This window comes from Ricinus communis, chromosome 9 (assembly GCF_019578655.1).
Source record: "Ricinus communis isolate WT05 ecotype wild-type chromosome 9, ASM1957865v1, whole genome shotgun sequence".
In the NCBI taxonomy this organism is placed as follows: Eukaryota; Viridiplantae; Streptophyta; class Magnoliopsida; order Malpighiales; family Euphorbiaceae; genus Ricinus; species Ricinus communis.
Genome location: NC_063264.1, coordinates 6,508,940 through 6,528,908, shown reverse-complemented (window position 1 = coordinate 6,528,908; position 19,969 = coordinate 6,508,940). Strand labels below are relative to the sequence as shown.

Sequence of the window (19,969 nt, the reverse complement as noted above, 5' to 3'; positions counted from 1 at the left end):
AAATGGATAACCATTGAGATGTCATAATTTTTGGAACAAAATTTTGTAATTATTGAATCCTCACTTTCATTTGATTTGCCCAAATCTTTATTAAGGGAATTGTAATTAGTACTAATTAGTAAGTGTGACGGAACCTTCTAAAATGTCCCAAAGTTTAAATTTCAAAACACCGCGGCTTTCCCCTTCCTTGAATAGTGTTTTTATCACATTTGAATCTGCCAATTCATACGATACATCCAAGTACACAAGTATTCACATTGATTTCAGATGCTTAAGGCTGAACCGATGAGTCCTGGCATGGGACATCCTCTTGTCCAGACGGCCTTCTGTCTGAATAATGGCACTCTTTATATTCATTTAAGACTAACAACTAATATAAGATTAATTATATCTCTGATAAAATTAAAATTCTAACGCTAATCTTTTTGAGTGATTTTTACTTTTATCACTAAATTAAAACATCATAATAAAGAGTAATAAGCTAAATCTTCTTTTGAGAGCATAATAAATGAATTATCATTCAAGAAAAAAAAAATAAAAAAAAAATAAAAGAAAGAAAGAGAACAGTGAGGTTAATAATAAGTAATAACCCATAACCCAAAAGAAAAAGAAAAATATTACAAATAAATATGAGCAATGCCAATGTGGAATGTTAAATAACAATAATTAAAAAAGAAAAGAAAAAACTAAATTACCAATCCCAATACCCAACAACCCGCTCAAAATGACCCGACTATCATACAGAGATCCAGTGCCCGAATCATCATTAACCGGACTTTCAGCAGTTTCCGGTGACAAACTCGCCGGAGTAGGGCTAGGGGGACTGCTAGTAGAAGGGAAAACCATAGGAGCATCTGTTGGAGTTGCTGAACTGGAAGGAATACTAGGCGGAATCTCCGGTGAAGTAGCAGTAACCGGAGGTTCCGGAATGGGCGGGCTGGAAACGGGACCCAAAATAGGAGCGATCGCAGGAGCGGAAGAAACAGAGGGCGGGAGGGAAGCTGGGGGTAGAACCGGGGGGGACCCACTTGGAGATGGGGCAGTGGCAGTGGGTGGTGGTGTTGTAGGAGTGATTGATGGAGATGGGGCAGTGGCAGTGGGTGGCGGCGTTGCGGGAGTGATTGATGAAGTGGGAGATTGTGTGGGTGATCTCGATGGTGATGTCAATGGAGAACTGGTGGGTGGAGATGTTAATGGAGCAGAACTTGGTGGAGGAGAAGACGTTGGAGATTTAGTAGGAGAAGAAGCAGAAAGTGGCGGCGGCGATTTCGTTGCTGTCGATGATGGAGAAGGTGCAGGGGCATTGGATGCTTGTACAATGAAAGAAGTAGAAATGGTTAAAGCAATAACAGCAAAAACAACATTGCTTCTTCGATGGATCATCATTTTGAATTTGACGGAAACAATGCAGCAGAAGAAAGTGTAAATTGCTGTTCTGGTTTTCACAAATGACGGTGGAGTGGAAGGAGAATGGAAGAGGGAGAGATGATAAATAGAGAGGCACGGAGGTTTTTGGGCAATAAAAGAGAGGAAATGAGAAAATGTGACCGTTGGAATTGATGGTGTGTGTGTGAGGTGGGGCTGGTTTGCGACGGCTACAGAGGGTTAAGTAGCCGTTACTTGGAAGGACGTGACTGGTCTGACTCCTTCTTGTCTGTCTGATTTGAAGATAAAAGAATACTGAAAATTAAGATATTGGTTCAGGCTTTAAATTACAATATTATTGTTTATTTATATATTCTTTCATCACATGATAGTTTTAGGGTTTTAATATTAATACTCTATGCTTTACCTCTCACATACATAAGATTTGATTAATTTAATATCTGTATTTTACTTTATCTTCTTTTTAAAAAGAAGAAATATTTATTAGCTTATCTTAAGCTCACTTTTACTCCTTCTTCACCCTTAAAATTAATATTAAAGAATGATAATGTAAAGGACTTCAAATATTTATTCAGTTAAATTCTGTAGAAATAAAAGAAAGAAGAACGTTTTTTTGTAATCTTTTTAAAATGGGTCATGTGTGTGCTTTGTCACTCCAAAGCTCCCTCCATTTTATTTAATCTTTTTGCTAGTGGACGCCTTTGCCAAAATGTAGGCCTACTCTTGCATTTCTTCTCCTTCTTCTTCTGTTTGTTTTTATGATTAATCCACTTATTATTATTAATATTATTATTATAAAAATAAGATTCATTAAAATAAAAACTACACAATTCTATAATAATAATAATAATAATACCTTTATTTTTCTCAAAGTGTAGTACCGTATATCACCGGGTTTCTAGTTATATTATGTTTTAGCTGCTATATATGTGTTTGTTTCTTGTTTATTTTTCTTATTATTTCACAAGAAAAAGAAAATGAATTTCTATCTAGATGGACCAGTTCGATGCTCAATTCCAACCTTCTTGAAATATCTGAATTAAAATTAGAGAAAGTACATTAAATTGTTGATAAATCAAAATCCAGTTATACAATCTCCCTATTCATTTAAAATAAATTATTAACATTTATTATTTTTTAAAAATTATTACTTAAATACTAAATTTAAATTTCTAATAAAATCTCAACCACTCGATTTCAAATTAAATATATAATTTATTATATTCAACTTGAATAAAAGAGAATTTTAATTTTATAAATATAATTAGGACAATATTCTGCATATACTAATACCAAGTTATTGCATGCAATTGACATCAAATTTTTGATATAATCATTTCTCAATGTACGATGCTGACTATTTTTGAGCTATTATGGATCAGTTTTATAAGCCCCTAGTTCAAAGCTCACTTCATCCAATTTGCTTACCGACTTGCATATATGAATCCAATTCAGAATGTGAATCATAAAACAAAATATTTATTAAACTAATCACAAAAAATTCCAGTTCACCATTATCTGCTATTTTAGGAAAGATTCTTCTAATAATATGGGTTGTTTATCCTTTTTTTTTATTTTAATAGAGTATTTATATAAAAAATATAGACAAATTGTGTATACTTATTCAATAATATATTTTTGATCAGATTATGGCAATATAAAAATTCCACTAGAAATATAAGATAAACTCTTATTACTCATTCTCAAACTCTAATTGAATACTTGAAATTGTAAAGTTAAGATTGTTAAGAGTATTTGACCTTCGTATTTTGATTCTATCATGCAGCTACTTTCAGTGGAAACTAAGATATCAATCTCATTGAATCCCTTTTGAAGAATCATTAAAACTATTAGAAATGATGGAATTTTAAATGTAACAGCCTGACCTAGAGAGCGGTCCGACGAGGGCGGGAAGTGAATGCTGAGGCAAAGATAGAATGCCTGGACAAGAAGCGGCTTCTGGCATGCTTCTAGGATGGCAGCACTCTAAGGTACGGAGATACATGAATGAATCGAGTTGCACATCAAAATGGAGCGGGGAATAGTTGATAACATATATGTAAAGAATTGGAACTAATCACATGAAGCGCCTTTTGGTTGTTTGGCCGTGGAGTTATAGAAACTCCAAATATACTTTTAAAAAAAAAGCAATATCAGATAATTCAAATTTAATATGTAAATATTTAGCTTAGTGATAGTTCCAAATTATGTATATATATTTAGGATATTTTAGTGCTTTAGTGATATATTTTTTATAATATGATAAAAATATGTGGTTTTTACCTCACTTAAGCTTCATTATCTAATTCCATGTAATATTAACCAAAACAGAAAACATATGAAGCTAAATCTTCAAAAAAAAAAAAGAGTTTAATTGGACATGTTCGTGTCAAGACCCAAATTAAGAGTGTGAACTTATTATTTGTTGTGCTAGTCGAATTATACAAGGCCCAATGTAATACCCGAATTTTTTTTCTTTTAATAATAATAATATAATTAATAATTAATAATGAGTTTTATTTAAATTTATTTTATTTTATTTTTATTTAATTTAATTGGGATGATTTAAATAGAAATTTAATGCTAGACAAAATAAGATGGTATTTTCTGTATTTGATTACTCTGATTTTTAAGAAATTAATTAAGTAAAATCTTTGAAAAATAGATTATATTTTTTGTCATTTAATTTTTTCTCAATATGAATACATGAATTAATTTCTATATTTGAAAGTCATGAAAGGAATAGTAAATAATATTTTTATAAAGAATTTATTGGGGAATGATAAATTTTAATTAGCAAATGGTGTTGATTTTAATTGGAAAACAGTTAGCAAATTGATTAATTAAGTTAAATAAGTGTTAAGACTAAATTGGTAATTAATTTGAAATAAGGGTTAAAAATATAATTTTTTTAATATATGGAGTTTTAATGAAAAAAATTGTGTGGTTGGTATTTTTATAATTAAGTGTGTCGGTAAGGGTATTTTGGTAATTTTGCATTTAAAAGCAAGCGTAAATAAGTAATTCCATATTTTCAATAATTTTAATTTGGCCCAAATTAAATGGTTAGGGGCTTAATTGAAAAGCTAAAGAAAAGTTGGAGGGTTCATAAGAAATTTTGTAGGACGAAATTGTTAGTAATTAAAGAAGTTGAGGGACTAAATGGTAAAGAAAAAAAGTTAATGAACCAAATGTCGATAAGAAAGGAAAAGAAAGAAAGAAAGAAAGAAAGAAAGAAAGGAGAATCGGGGAAGAAGGAGAAGAGAGGAAGAGGGAGGACCTTGATTACAGTGGCCTGAAAGTGGCAGGCGGCCAAGGACAATGAGCATGTTGGCGATGCGGCAACAGCGATAATGAGCGAAAAATAAATTTCAGTAGGAGATTTCCGTGGCGATCGACTCCCCTTGGTCAGAGCATCATTTCGACGGCGGTTGATATGGACATGGCCAAGCTTAAAGATGGACTTGATGGAGAGGACAACAAGAAAACCAAAGATAAAGCTAAGGATCCATTGAGCATGCTACAAGGCCCAATTACAAGGTTAAGGTCCAAGAAGCTACAAGAAGCCTTAATTGGCTATATGCAAGATTGGGCTAGTCAAGGAAGCTCAATTGGTCATGCTAGGATAGGCCCAAGTAAAGATACATCTGAATGGGCTTTTTTTAATGTTTTGCAAGTCCAAATATATGAAGACTAATGTGGGCTAATATTTGGGTTGAAATCTCTTATTTAAGTTCAGAACAATGTTATTGCCTATTTTTCTTATGTGGCGGCTAGGTTTAATAGTCTTACTAGGGTTTCTTATGTGAGGTGGCTATAAAAACGCCTCTTAAGGTGTGTCTGGGGATTCGAATTTTGATTAAAATTATAGTAGTTGTTTCCTTTGCATATTTGCTTGAATTCTTGAATTCTTGTTGAATGCATAAACCACTTATCAAGGAATTGATTTATCCTTGTGGCGTGTTAAGGGTTAGGGTTTAAAGAACTTAGTTTTCTTTAGGTTCTGATCTTGATCAACCATACCTTGCAATCTGATTTAAGCGGTTCTTGGGTTTTGAAACTCAATTTGTTCTTGGGTTTCTAAAATAGTAATTCACGGGTTCATAATCATTAGGGTTCGTGGTTCTAATCTTTGGAGGTTCTTAACATTTGGTATCAGAGCTTTGGCTCTTAAATCATGTTATTTATCCCTTTTCTTTAAGTTATTGTTTGTTTTCCTTGAGTTCTTGATATTGTTCTTGAAGTATTCTTGGTATTCTTGAAATCTACATTGTTTAGTTCTTGTAGTTTTGATTCTGATTAAAAAAAAATCAAATCTGAATTAGCAAAAAAAAAAGGAATAGGTCTGATTGGTTTGATTGTCTTCGTTAGTGGAAAAACGTGTTTGGTGTTGAAATCATTGTTCTTGGAGTGATTATATAGATATTAGGGTTGTTAAAAGGTTCCTATTACAGCTGGTCTTAAAAGTTTCCTAAAATTAAGAGGAAATTAGGGAGATTTTCACAATCCTACACAAATAAGGATTAGGTGGCTGTTTGGGAAGATTCAAAGGGACATTAAATTCCAATGACCTGAGCCCTATACATACCATCCTATTTGAATTAATTCAGCTCTAAATTCGTTTTTGTCCTTCATGTATTCCCTTCTTTGTGTGTCTTTTGAGTTTGGGCAGATTTGACACATTTAAAGTATAAAGAGGTAACATTCTTTCTTGATCAACCTTCCTTGTGATTTTTGCTTCCTAAATCTGTTCCTTACATGTCTTATACATCAAATTGAAGTCTTAATTCATTCTTGAGCTTTAAAATCTTGTTTCCAATGCTGTTTGGTTAGAAATTTTCCATTCGGGTTGAAACTTGATTACTTGGTTCTTGAACTTAATTTCTTGTTTCTTTCACCTTATTTTCGTTCCTTTTACATGCCCATTGCTTCTTTTTGAGTTTTTCATTGTTCTTGATTCATTAAACACTTGTTTTTGTTACTGTTCCTTCTTTTCCTATTTCAAGCTGAACTGCATCTTTCTTGTTTCTTACATCTAGATTGTTTCTTCATATGTCATTTGCATCCGTTTGAAGTTTTCGCTTGTTTGTAGTCCTAATTTTATTGAAAGCGTGACTATTTGTTTAATTTTCTTGACTTTTGCGTTTTGCCTCAACTAAGCTTTTTAGATCATAATTCTTGGTGCATTGCAAGCATAGTGAAATAACTTGATGTGTGGTTATTGATTCACATAAGAATCCTTGAAAACAAGTTGAGTGGTGTGAGTTTTCAGCCTTGTGTGATCATTCTTGATTGTGCGAAACACGAGTGACCATCCCTATTTATTTGAGAGTAAACACATGAGGGAGTGTTGTTGAGGTCCTTAATTTCCTTTGATTTTTTTATTGCATACTAACTTTTATTGCAGCATGTCAAGTGGTTCTAGTGGAGGTAATAATGTGCCAACTGCCAGCATACCTGCAACACAAATGCATGAAAATGAGAGGGTGCAACGAAGCATAAAAAATATGAATGAGCAAATGGAGAGGTTGCAACTTGACATGGCAGCCTAACGAAGGGAAATGACAAACAATCAACAAGCCATTATGGACCAAATTAATGCACTTGCCCGAGGTCTGGGAAATAGGCTTAATGAAGGGGGGAATGTGCAAGGCAATCATGGGCAGCCAATTGGGGTGAATGAGGATGACTTTGATGAGGGTTTTGAGGAGTATGATAATGCAGCCTATGGTGGGGTTGGTAGATGCATGGGTAGAGGAGCTAGGAGATACCAAAATCTTGGTAGAGGTAGAGGACACTTTGGTGGTGAGTTTGGTGGTTATGGGAACTATGATGATGTTGATAAGAACTTGGGTAGTATCAAACTTAGTATTCCTACCTTCTTGGGGAAAACTGATCCGGAGGCATATTTGGAGTGGGAAAGGCGAGTTGACCTTATCTTTGATTGCCATAACTTTTCAGAGGAGAAAAAGGTGAAATTGGTGGTTACCCAATTTAGTGACTACGCTATAGTTTGGTGGGATCAGTTGGTGGTTAGTAGGAGGAAGAACATGGAAGAGCCTATTGGTAGTTGGATTGCACTCAAAACTATCATGAGAAGGCGTTTTGTACCCAGACATTACCATAGGGAGTTACATCAAAGACTCCAATCTTTGCGGCAAGGTACAAGGAGTGTTGAGGATTATTAAAAGGAGATGGAAATACTCATGACTAGGGCTGATTTGGATGAGGATAGAGAAGCTACCATGGCACGATTCATTGGTGGGCTTAATAAGGAGATTGCTGATAGGGTAGAGTTGCAATATTATATGGAGCTTGAGGAGTTAGTTCACCTTGCAATTAAGGTGGAAAAGCAACTAAAACCTAGAGGGACAACAAGGTTTGAATATAAGGGCACTTCGAGTGGGAGGCCACATTGGTCTAATTCTTGGAAAGGAGGTAAGAAAGGTGATGATAAGGTTATTCCCAATGACAACAAAGGGAAAAGCATTTCAGGCAACAAAGACACATCTAAACCCGAAATTAACAAAGAAAAGAATAAAAACATCAAGTGTTTCAAATGCTTGGGGCGTGGCCATATTGCTTCACAATGTCCAAACAAGCGGGCAATGGTGGCTAGAGACCATGGGGAGATTGAAACAGCAAGTGAAGAGAGTGATAATGATGATGAGATACCACAATTGGAAGACGGCAGCGATGATTGCATTGAGGGTCCTATGGGAGGTGAGCTCTTAGTGGCTAGGCGCACACTAAGTGTTCAAATGAAGGAAGATGATACATTGGAGCAGCAAAGAGACAACATTTTTCACACAAGATGCCATGTACAAGGTAAGACTTGTCTTGTTATTATTGATGGTGGTAGTTGTACAAATGTTGCTAGCACTTTAATGGTTAAAAAATTGGGTTTAAATCTAATTCCACATCCTAGACCTTATAAATTATTATGGTTAAATAATTATGGTGAGATGAAAGTGAATAAGTAAGTTGTTGTACCTTTCATAATTGGTAGATATTCAGATGAGGCGCTATGTGATGTAGTGCCAATGCATGTTGGCCATATCTTGTTAGGTAGGCCATGGGAATTTGATACAAGGGCCTTCCATGATGGCTTTCTAAATAGGTACTCATTTGTGAAGGATGGGAGAAAAGTTACTTTGACACCTCTTTCTCCTAAGGAAGTGTATGATGACCAATGTAAGTTGGAAAGAGAGAGGCGTGAGGCTAAAAATAACAAAAAGGAGCATGAAAACCCAAATGGTGAGATTCAGCCTAAAGAGAAAACAAAGGCAAAGGGTAGTTTTTTGGCTAGGGAAAGTGAAGTTAGGCATGCATTTCATTCAAGTCAGATGTTATTTGTTGTTACTTATAAAGATGTATATTTGAACACTACTGAACTTGATCTTTCCTTCGCGAGTGTGTTTGCTAATCTTTTAGAATTTCGATGCCTTTCCCGAGGAAATGCCAAGTGGATTACCTCCTCAAAGAGAGATAGAACATCAAATAGACTTCATACCTAGGGCTTCCATACCAAATAGACCAGCCTATAGAAGTAATCCAGAGGAGATAAAGGAGCTTCAAAGGCAAGTGGAAGAACTGATGTCAAAAGGGTATGTGCGTGAGAGCTTAAGTCCTTGTGCGGTTCCAGTGATTTTGGTTCCAAAAAAGGATGGCACATGGAGAATGTGTGTAGACTGTCGTGCAATCAATAAAATAACGGTAAAGTATTGTCATCCCATTCCTAAGTTAGATGATATGCTTGATGAGTTGCATGGTGCATGTTTGTTTACTAGATTGATTTGCGTTCTAGTTATTATCAAATTCGCATGAAAACTGGTGATGAGTGGAAAACGGCTTTTAAGACTAAGTATGGTCTTTATAAGTGGTTAGTTATGCCGTTTGGGCTTACACATGCATCTAGTACTTTTATGAGGTTGATGAACCATGTCTTGTGTGAGTGTCTTGGTAAATTTATGGTTGTGTATTTTGATGATATCTTAGTTTATTCCAAGTCCATTGATGATCATGTCAAGCATGTGCGTAGGGTTCTAGACATTCTTAGGGTAGAAAAATTGTATGCCAATTTGAAAAAGTATATTTTTTGCATGGATAAAGTTAATTTCCTTATTTTTGTTGTTAGTTCAAAGGGGCCCGAGGTTGATGTGGAGAAAGTGGAAGCAATTAGGGAGTGGCCAACACCTAAAAACATTAGCCAAGTTAGGAGTTTTCATGGCTTGGCTAGTTTCTATAGGAGGTTCATTAAGGACTTTAGTAGTATAGCTGCACCTTTGAATGAAATTGTCAAGAAAAATGTTGGGTTTACTTGGGGTGATGCACAAGAACATGCTTTTAATATGCTTAAAGATAAGTTGTGTGTTGCTCCTTTGTTGGTTTTACCTAACTTTGACAAAACCTTTGAGATTGAGTGTGATGCTAGTGGCATTGGGACTGGGGCTGTTTCGATGCAAGAGGGCAGACCTATATGCTATTTTAGTGAAAAACTAAATGGAGCGTACCCTTGACCTATAACAAAGAACTCTATGCTTTGGTTCGGGCCTTGCAAACATGGCAACACTATTTATGGCCCAAAGAATTTGTCATCCACACAGATCGTGAGATTTTGAAGCATCTTAAGGGGCAAGACAAACTGAACCGAAGACATGCTAAGTGGATGGAGTTCATTGAGACATTCCCATATGTGATCACATACAAGAAAGGTAAGGAGAATGTGGTTGCTGATGCACTATCTTGCAGGTATGCTTTACTTACTACTCTTGATTCTAAATTGTTGGGCTTTGAGTTCATAAAAGAGTTGTATGTGAGTGATAATGATTTCAGTGGCATGTTTACAACTTGTGCTAATGGGGTTGTTTCTGCTGATTTTTATGTGTTTGAGGGGTTTCTTTTCAAGAAGAATCGCCTTTGTATTCCTAATTGTTCTTTACAGGCTGTATTGGTTAGGGAAGCACATGGGGGCGGTTTAATGGGTCATTTTGGGGTGCAAAAGACTTATGATATTCTGATTGAGCATTTTTATTGGCCATGCATGAAACGTGATGTGCATAAAATTTATGGTCAATGCATTGTGTGTTTGAAAGCTAAGTCCAAATTGCAACCCCATGGGTTATATTCACCTTTACCTATTCCTGATGTTCCTTGGACAGATTTGTCTATGGACTTTGTACTTGGTTTGCCGAGATCTAGGAAAGGTAGAGATAGTATATTTGTTGTTGTGGATAGGTTTACTAAAATGACTCACTTTATCCCTTGCCATAAAAGTGATGATGCTGTCCATATTGCTGATTTATTTCTTAGGGAAGTTGTGCGTTTGCATGGAGTACCTAGGACCATTATTAGTGATAGAGATGTTAAATTTCTAAGTCATTTTTGGCGTGTGCTATGGGGTAAGTTAGGAACTAAATTGCTTTTTTCTACTACTTGTCATCCACAGACAGATGGACAAACCGAAGTTGTGAATAGGACCTTGGTTCAATTGCTTCGTGCTTTGATTTCTAGGAATTTAAAATCTTGGGAGGATTTGTTGCCATATGTTGAATTTGCATATAATAGAGCTGTTCATAGCACTACACACACTTCACCATTTGAAATTGTATATGGCTTTAATCTTTTAACTCCTATTGATTTGATTCTTTTGCCTCTTAACAAGCTTGTTAATGTTGAAGGTTCTTCTAAGGCAGATTTGGTTAAAAAGCTACACAAACAAGTTAAAGAGAGAATTGAGAAGCAAAATACAAAAATGGCCGAGAGGGTTAATAAAGGACGATTGCCAATGGTATTCCAACCTGGAGATTGGGTTTAGGTGCATTTTCGAAAGGAAAGGTTCCCAAATCAAAGAAAGTCTAAATTAAGTCCGAGGGGTGATGGTCCATTTCAAGTCCTTGAGAGGATCAATGACAATGCCTACAAGATTGATTTGAAAGGTGAGTATAATGTGAGTGGTACATTTAATGTTGCTGATTTGAGTCCTTTCGATGTAGGCGATGAACTTGATTCAAGGACGAATCATCCTAAAGAAGGAGGGAATGATATGGACATGGCCAAGCTTAAAGATGGACTTGATGGAGAGGACAACAAGAAAATTAAAGATAAAGCTAAGGATCCATTGAGCATGCTACAAGGCCCAATTACAAGGTCAAGGTCCAAGAAGCTACAAGAAGCCTTAATTGGCTATATGCAAGATTGGGCTAGTCAAGGAAGCTCAATTGGTCATGCTAGGATAGGCCCAAGTAAAGACACATCTGAATGGGCTTTATTTAATGTTTTGCAAGTCCAAATACATGAAGACTAATGTGGGCTAATATTTGGGCTGAAATCTCTTATTTAAGTTCAGAACAATGTTATTGCCTATTTTTCTTATGTGGCGGCTAGGTTTAATAGTCTTACTAGGGTTTCTTATATGAGGTGGCTATAAAAACGCCCCTTAAGGTGTGTCTGGGGATTCAAATTTTGATTAAAATTATAGTAGTTGTTTCCTTTGAATATTTGCTTGAATTCTTGTTGAATGCATAAACCACTTATCAAGGAATTGATCTATCCTTGTAGTGTGTTAAGGGTTAGGGTTTAAAGAACTTAGTTTTCTTTAGGTTATGATCTTGATCAACCATACCTTGCAATCTGATTTAAGCGGTTCTTGGGTTTTGAAACTCAATTTGTTCTTGGGTTTCTAAGATAGTAATTCACGGGTTCATAATCATTAGGGTTCGTGGTTTTAATCCTTGGAGGTTCTTAACAGCGGTGGTGATGCTTTTGGCGACCGGAGTTGAAAGTTTACGGTGGAGAGAGAAAGTGGAGGCATCAGGAGTTTTTGGGCTTTTCCAGTGAGTTCCGTCGAGTTATGGCCGATTGGAGGGCATATTCGGACTCTCATGAGCTTAAGCTTTCCAATGGCACCGGTTTCGCAGCGATCGAACTCCATTTGAAAATCGACGGTCGAGATTGTCTATAAATCTCTCTGGATGATCAGGGGTCGGATCGATAGACTAGAAGCTGGGATCGTCATCAACGCATTGTCTCGAGTTCGTAAGCGTGTTCGAATTGTTGATCGGACTCCGGTGGCTGGAGGCGAGTCGACCGAGTAATCAAGCGTCTCAGTAATTCTCTAGCCCGATAATTTTAGAGTTTGTTGAGAAGAATTATGTGATTAATTATTATTTTGAGCATTAGAAAAATATTATGAGGATTATTAGTTAAAATAATATTTGTCGGTCTTTCTACCAATAATCGTGTTTTGTGTTGTGTGGCGAAATTGAAAAAAATAATAAAGTCCTGGTGACCCGACTCCCGTTAAACAAATGGTTGAAATATTTAGAATTTTTTCTGGCAGGTCCTGGACCCGTTATTCGGGGATAGATGTCCGTGTTTAGGGGAGGTTCTGCCAAATTTTCGGTAGAATTTACCCGAGTTGAAATTTTTAGACAGTTAGTCCTAGGAGTCTAGACATAGGATTAATTGTCAAATGTTTTAATGTTATTGATTGAATTGTTTTTCGTGATTAGATAATCCGTCAGTTCGGCTCGCTCCACTCGAGGCATCGGAGTAGAGCTAGGAGGTCGTCAGAGCAGTGAGTTAAAGTCACATGTCTGTTTACATGTGTCATGCCAAGATTTTACGAAATAGTTTTGATTACATGATTTAATATTTTAATTATTTATTTATTTACTATTTATATATGTTTTATTTTCTGCATTATAATTTTATTGATTGCGTGTTGACTCGGGATGGGACGACAATAGAACAATGCCATCTGATGGGTTGTATCAGGACCGCATGCGCATCGGTGGGAATCTGAGATAGATAGTAAAAATGGTTAATTTAAAAAGGTAAATTTAGGACTTGCCCTAATCGAGCATTGCTCTTTGGGCGCCGACTTATTTGAAAACTTAAGTGACCAGACTGGACTTAAGGACCCTGGTCGAGCTTCGCTCTCTAGGCACCAGTCTTATTGGAGTAAGAGAGCCGAAAGGCTAAGACTGTTAGTAATAATTAAGTGACCGAACTGGATTTAAGGACCCTGGTCAAGCTTCGCTCTCTGGGCGCCAGTTATATTGGAATGAGAGAGTTGAGACTGTTAGTATTGGAGCTAGGGTTCTACTGAGGTACTCCGTCCCGTAGTATGAAATAAAATTTATTTTATTTTACAGAAGCATAGCATGACACGTATTTTATCTTAATTAAATAAATATTTTATTGAAGTATTTATATTCGTTTTGGTTTATATGATTTTAACTCACTCTCGAGACTGACAGTCTCAATTTCACTATTTTTCAAGTGTGGTTAATTTTCTAGAGTTCTTTTCTCTAACAGCGCCACTCTTTCATCTTCGGGTTAGATGTAACTGATTTCATTAGTATGTTGACTTTTAAAATTCTAGATTCTCGGCAGTAAAAATTTTAGACTTATCAGTTTGTAATTTTATGTAAATTCAGGTCTTGCCTAATTATGCTGGCAGACCGAATTAAATATGTAGAATTTGATGGTTAAGGTTAATTGTAAATCAGTGCTTTGGATTGAGTTTGAATTTTAATTTGATTGAGTTAGTGTATAATCAGGCTTATTACGGGATTTGGTAGACTTTAGCCTACCCAGTCCTCAGTGCCGGTCAAGACCCACAGATCGGATCGTGACACCCAAAGGAAGCATTTTAATCATTTTGTATTATTATTAGAGTTTATATTAAGGATTACTGTAAGATAATATTTGGTAGAGATAAATGTACCTATAGTCTTATATATTATATAGACTTATATTGGGTATATTATCTTTAGATAGACTTATTTAGAGGAGAACTTTTATATATATATATATGTATATGTAAACCTAGTTCTAAAAAGAGAATGAGAGTTTTCTCTTATCTACTCTTTACTACATCTCCCATCTATACATGCCAACCATTCTATAATTCTCCACAGTTCTTAATAATCATTTAGTCTTGATTTTCATTGTTATTTTAAGAAATAAAGAGTTTTTCAAGAAGTGGAGAGTGATGACCAATTATCTTCCTACTTGAAGAATTCTGAATCTAAATGGAGCTTTTACTTAATTGTTTTATGTCTTGACATGTATACTTATTTATTTTGACATGTGTACTTATTTTTGACATATGATATTCAAATTTTATAGTTTTTTTTATCAATTTATTGATTAATCAATTACATTCCTAATTAAATACTGACTCTAATTCTAAAAAATAACATATTAATTATATTTTAATATTGTATTAACTAATAAATAATTTTCTAATCAGATAGTGATACTAATTCTATCTTAAAAAAATAACATATTAATTATATTTTAATATTATATTAATTAATAAATTAATTTTCTAATTAAATAACACTTTTAATACTAGAAAATAATATATTATCTTAAATTTTTAATATTATATTCAATTATAAATTAATTTTTTAATTATATTATAAATTTTTACTTTTAAAAAAATACTAATATAAATTATTTTAATAATATTAATTTATATTATATTAAAACTAGTTAATAAATATTTTAAATATAATTTCAATATTATTGCACTAATAAAATTTTTAAAATTTTAGAAAATCAAATAAGATATTTTTATTTTTTAAAATATTATAAATTAATATTAATATTAAAAAATTATTAAATTATATCTATCAACTTAATTTTATAATTAAAATAATAATAACAGCCATACAACGTATGGATAAGCGACTAGTTGTTTTAGATATAGTATAAACAGTTTAATTTTAAAAATAATATAATTAAAGAAAATCTAAAACAAACACTTAAATTCATAAAACTAGTCAACGGTTTAATTAACGGAATGTATTTACCCCTAACCGTAACCATAACCATAACCACAACGCTTGGAGGGTTTTAATCCGAAAAAACGAAAGGCGCATGAAGCACCCAAGCGCAGGTTAGCCAATAGAAGAGACACTAGAAATTTCCCAATCACTCACAACTTTCCAGATTAGGGTTTCTCTCTCTCTCTCTCCATATTATTTTACAGGTGAGATCTCTCCATTGCTATTACGACATCGTACCTTATCTACACCAAACCCTAAAAAACCATAAAGGCAATGGAAGGAGGAGAAGGAGAGGATCAGATGGAGCACTTTCAACGTAACGAAGCAATCTCAGCCGTTGCTGATGAGGGGTTTTTAGGCGAAGAAGAAGATGATGATTACGAGGATCTTTACAACGATGTCAATGTCGGTGAGGGTTTCTTGCAATCTCTTAGAAAAAACGATGATTTAGGGTTACAAAATCAAGAAAATACCAACAATAATAATAATGTTACTAATTATGAGAAAAAGATTGAATCACCTGCTGTTGTTGCACAGAACCTCGGTGCTACTGCAGGAGAAACTAGTGTTTCTAGGGTTTCTTCTGGTTATGATATGGTGCAGAAAGTGGGTCCCACCAGTGGGTGTGGTGGTGGTGGTGGGGGGCTCAGGGTTGAATTAGGGCAAAGTTCTAGTAAAGTTAGCGAGATTGAGGAGCAGACTGGTAATATTAATATCAAAAGTAATAATAGTAATCATAGTAATAGTAATGTTAACAATAACAACAACAGCAGTGTAAGTGTTGTTCAAGGGAATGTTATTAGCCAGCAATCTCAAGTTGTTAGTACGGGAAATGCAGTGAATGAGAGTAATATGGTAAGGAATGTCAATGTCAATGGAGGAAGTTATAACAATATGGTTGGTAACGGTAGCAGCAGCGGTGGAGGTGGGAGCGGGACTATATTGTTTGTGGGGGAATTGCATTGGTGGACAACGGATGCAGAGCTAGAAGCTGAGCTGTGTAAGTATGGTGTTGTTAAGGAGGTTAAGTTTTTTGATGAGAAGGCGAGTGGAAAGTCAAAAGGGTACTGTCAAGTTGAGTTTTTTGACCCTGCAGCTGCTGCTGCTTGTAAAGAAGGGATGAATGGACATTTATTCAATGGAAGGCCGTGTGTTGTGGCTTTCGCAACTCCTTATAGTGTGAAGAGGATGGGTGAGGCTCAAGCTAATAGAAATCAGCAGATGGCTCAGGCTTCGCTTTCACAGGCAAGAAGGGGGAATAACGACGCTGGAAAGAATGCTGCTGCAGGTGCTGCTGCTGGTGGTGCCACTGGGAGTGCTATTGCAACTGGTGGGAATTATCAAGGTGGGGATGGAAATAGAGGATATGGGAGAGGTAATTGGGGTAGAGGGAATGGGCAAGGGATGGGCGGTAGAGGGCCGGTTGGTCCAATGAGGAATAGGGCTGGTGGTGGGATGGGTGGGAGAGGTATCATGGGGAATGCTGGAAATGGGTTTGGCCAAGGCCTTGGTGCTACCCCGCCTTTGTTGCACCCCAATTCAATGATGGGGCAGGGTTTTGATCCGGCATTTGGTGCACCTATGGGGAGAATGGGGAGTTATGGGGGCTTTCCTGGGGCCCCTACACCCCCATTTTCAGGGATATTATCTTCCTTTCCACCTGTTGGTGGCGTGGGATTGCCTGGAGTAGCTCCTCATGTGAATCCTGCATTTTTTGGAAGAGGAATGCCAATGAATGGAATGGGAATGATGCCGACTACTGGTGTTGATGGGCCGAATATGGGAATGTGGTCGGATCCTAGTATGGGTGGATGGGGAGTTGAAGATCACGGTGGTGGGAGAGCTGGCGAGTCTAGTTATGGTGAGGAAGCTGCATCTGATCATCAATATGGTGAGGTTAGTCACGATAGAGGAGGTTGGCAGAACACAATGAAGGAGAAAGATAGAGCTTCAGAGAGAGACTGGTCCGGATCTTCTGATAGAAGGTATCGTGATGATAGGGAAGCTGGATATGACAGAGATATGCCTAGAGAAAAAGATATGGGTGGTCACGATCATGACTGGCCAGAGAGAAGGCACCGCGAAGACAGAGATGTTGGTAGAGAAAGGGATAGGGAGCGTGAGAGGGATAGGGAACGCTCTCGAGATCGTGAGCGAGAACGAGAAAGGGATCGTGATAGGGACCGAGATCATGATCGTTACAGGGAAGACCGTGATAGATATGCTGATAATCATAGGTATAGGGACCGTGAAGTAGAGCATGATGATGATTGGGACAGGGGTAGGTCATCAAGGACTCACACTAAATCAAGATTATCACAGGAGCGTTCAAGATCTAGGGATGCTGATTATGGGAAGAGACGACGGCTTACATCTGAGTAACCTAGTAAAATGATAATTCATGTGGAAACTTCTCATTAGAAGCAAATATCAAAAAGTAAGAAAGCTTTGGGTCATCAAACTTATTTGGATTCTTACAAGAGGTGTTCTTGGGTACTTCATTTCCTGAATAGCAGTTCTCAGTTCATTGTCTGAAGTTATTTTGTATGCTTCTGCACATGGCAGTATGGTCTCATTATCATGCAAAAAAGAGTAAGTCGATTCCTTGCGTATCTGGATGTTGTTGATGTGCAAAAACTCAAACACATGCATAGTTGTGCATGTAGTTCAGGATTTAGTGATCTTCTTTGAAGTCCATTTTTCTTGTTATCTACATGACTCATAGTTTATGCATCATTTGAATTGGTAACTAGAGGCTGTGCCTTGTGATTTCTTTGCATGATTGTAGTTTACACTGTCAACAATTTCTTCTCGTGTATGATACTTGTAAAAGTTTTTAATGCTCGTTACTTTGAACTGCATCTATAAATTGGATATGTCAAACATTTGCAATGTGTTGAACTTTCTTTGTTGCTCAAGTCTTTCATTCGGGTGCATGTTGCATGTTAAGACCTTTCACTCCTTACCCACCAAATTTTTTTATTTTGAGTACGAACCCTTGTCCATGTGGTTGCTGTAAAATGAGAAGGTTACGAGTGTACTGCCTTTTACATTTATAATATTATTGCCTAATATGGTGCATTTGTTCTAATTTAATAATGGGTTAGTGTTTTTCTTCTTCTTGCTTTTCATATTATTTTTTTTTCTCTATAAAACATGTTTTTTGACTGCAAATATCAGCTATCTAGGAGTTGGTGTCTGCATGTCTCTCACAGGTCTGTTTTACTTGTAGCTTAAAGGGGCATATGATCTCGAGAATCAAAGCTGTTCGATGGAGTTCCAGGTTTTTCTTGGAGATGATGAGGACCTCAATCTTCTACGTGAGAGACGATACATGGGACCTACCCATTTGCCTCGATTGATGTAGAAGTGGAACTTTTGGTTTTAAGTTATTAGTTTTCATATGTCATTTATGTTTTAGTTGATTAACACTTTGCTCAGACCAATGTTGTGGATTATGTAATGGCTTGAAATTGCTGAAGTCTGGATGTGGTAGATTATAACAGAACTTACTGTTTTGAATGTGATGTAATAGGAGGAATTAGATTAGCAGATGTTACTGATCTGCCTTTTCTGATTAGCTAGTTATTGTATCTCTTTTAGCTCCTCTTTGTTTTAGTTTTGAGCTCACCTCCAGATTAGCCATGCAGTTTTTGTGAAGAGCTTGTAGAATCTTTGATCATTTAGTCAATGGCGATTTTTTAAGCCCTGAGATTTGTACAAATACGATTTTGTATATATGAATATGGCTGATCGGATTTTGTAAATATAGAAAAATATGTTCATATATATTTTTTTCTCACTTTGAGTGCTGCACAAAATTATGTTTCATTTGTTTTTTCCCCATATATTTGGTTGTCATTATCAAGTAGGTCTTATGTATTTGCCACCATGTGGATGGTGATGGGCTTTTAGATAACTTCCATTCTCAATCACATTCTTGATTCTCTGCTACCTGTTTTTTTTTTCTTTTCTTTTTGCATGATCATATGCTCATGGCTTTCAAGTTGCGCATTTTACTAATGTAACGAGCTGTTTCAATCGCTCTTCCAGACGATCAAAGCTTTGAAAATTTTGTCGTTTGGGACATTTGATTTCTTTGCAACGGCCTATATTTTCTGTTTCGGGTGTAAATCTTTCAGCCTTTTCTTGGTTTTACTTTTTCTTTTTGACCTCCTTGAAATTTTTTTCTCGGTACAAATTCTGGTCAAGGTGTCAATTTTTCTGTGAATTTCGATATTCTCATATTTGATGTTATGGAGAACTTTTCAGGGCTTTGTTCTTGCATGCAAGTACCTTGGCTTGGCTGTCTGCAGTGACTTTGGATTTTGTGAATCTGGATAACCGAATTTGCCTGTGAACATGACTGTTTCGATATGAATTGGATGTTTAGTTAGGTTAGATTATTACCTAATCCTATGACTGCTTGTTTGGACGTACTGTAAGTAGGGATGCTCGTCTAATGCAGGCTGCTGCAGCACTGTGTGGGTTTAGAAATATAAATTTTCCTGTGCGAGAATGAGAGGTTTACAATACACAAAACACAAATCCACCCAGGTCACAAATTTTCACATAATTCAATACGATTTCTAGAGACACTTGATGCTGCTCTTGAACCTGCAGCAGTGGATCTTCCTGTTCAAGTTGACTCTTATTTTATTTGTAGGAATATGTGGATTTTGGGGAGTCCTGTTTTACACTGTACTGATGATACTAATGCAACATCCTTCCACTTTACTGCAATTTTGGTCCTGGTCCCTTGCTTGCTTCACTGCTATTTT

The 19,969-nt window shown here is 36.0% G+C and overlaps 3 protein-coding genes across 3 annotated transcripts; 2 read left to right on the top strand and 1 right to left on the bottom strand.

Moving 5' to 3' along the window:
* Positions 1–546: 546 nt before the first annotated feature.
* Positions 547–1,556, bottom strand: LOC8286835 (vegetative cell wall protein gp1). The gene has a single exon (XM_015721538.3). It carries the CDS (start codon positions 1,384–1,386, stop codon positions 667–669), a length of 720 nt encoding a protein of 239 aa, XP_015577024.1. The 5' UTR covers positions 1,387–1,556; the 3' UTR covers positions 547–666.
* Positions 1,557–7,580: 6,024 nt separating this feature from the next.
* Positions 7,581–9,905, top strand: LOC125371163. Its single transcript, XM_048379689.1, has 6 exons — positions 7,581–8,214; positions 8,404–8,705; positions 8,821–9,102; positions 9,177–9,268; positions 9,524–9,599; positions 9,690–9,905. Exons 1-6 carry the CDS (start codon positions 7,581–7,583, stop codon positions 9,903–9,905), a joined length of 1,602 nt encoding a protein of 533 aa, XP_048235646.1.
* Positions 9,906–15,239: 5,334 nt separating this feature from the next.
* On the top strand, positions 15,240–18,955 carry LOC8286836 (uncharacterized PE-PGRS family protein PE_PGRS54). Its single transcript, XM_002522705.4, has 2 exons — positions 15,240–17,780; positions 18,421–18,955. Exon 1 carries the CDS (start codon positions 15,462–15,464, stop codon positions 17,568–17,570), a length of 2,109 nt encoding a protein of 702 aa, XP_002522751.1. The 5' UTR covers positions 15,240–15,461; the 3' UTR covers positions 17,571–17,780; positions 18,421–18,955.
* Positions 18,956–19,969: the final 1,014 nt, after the last annotated feature.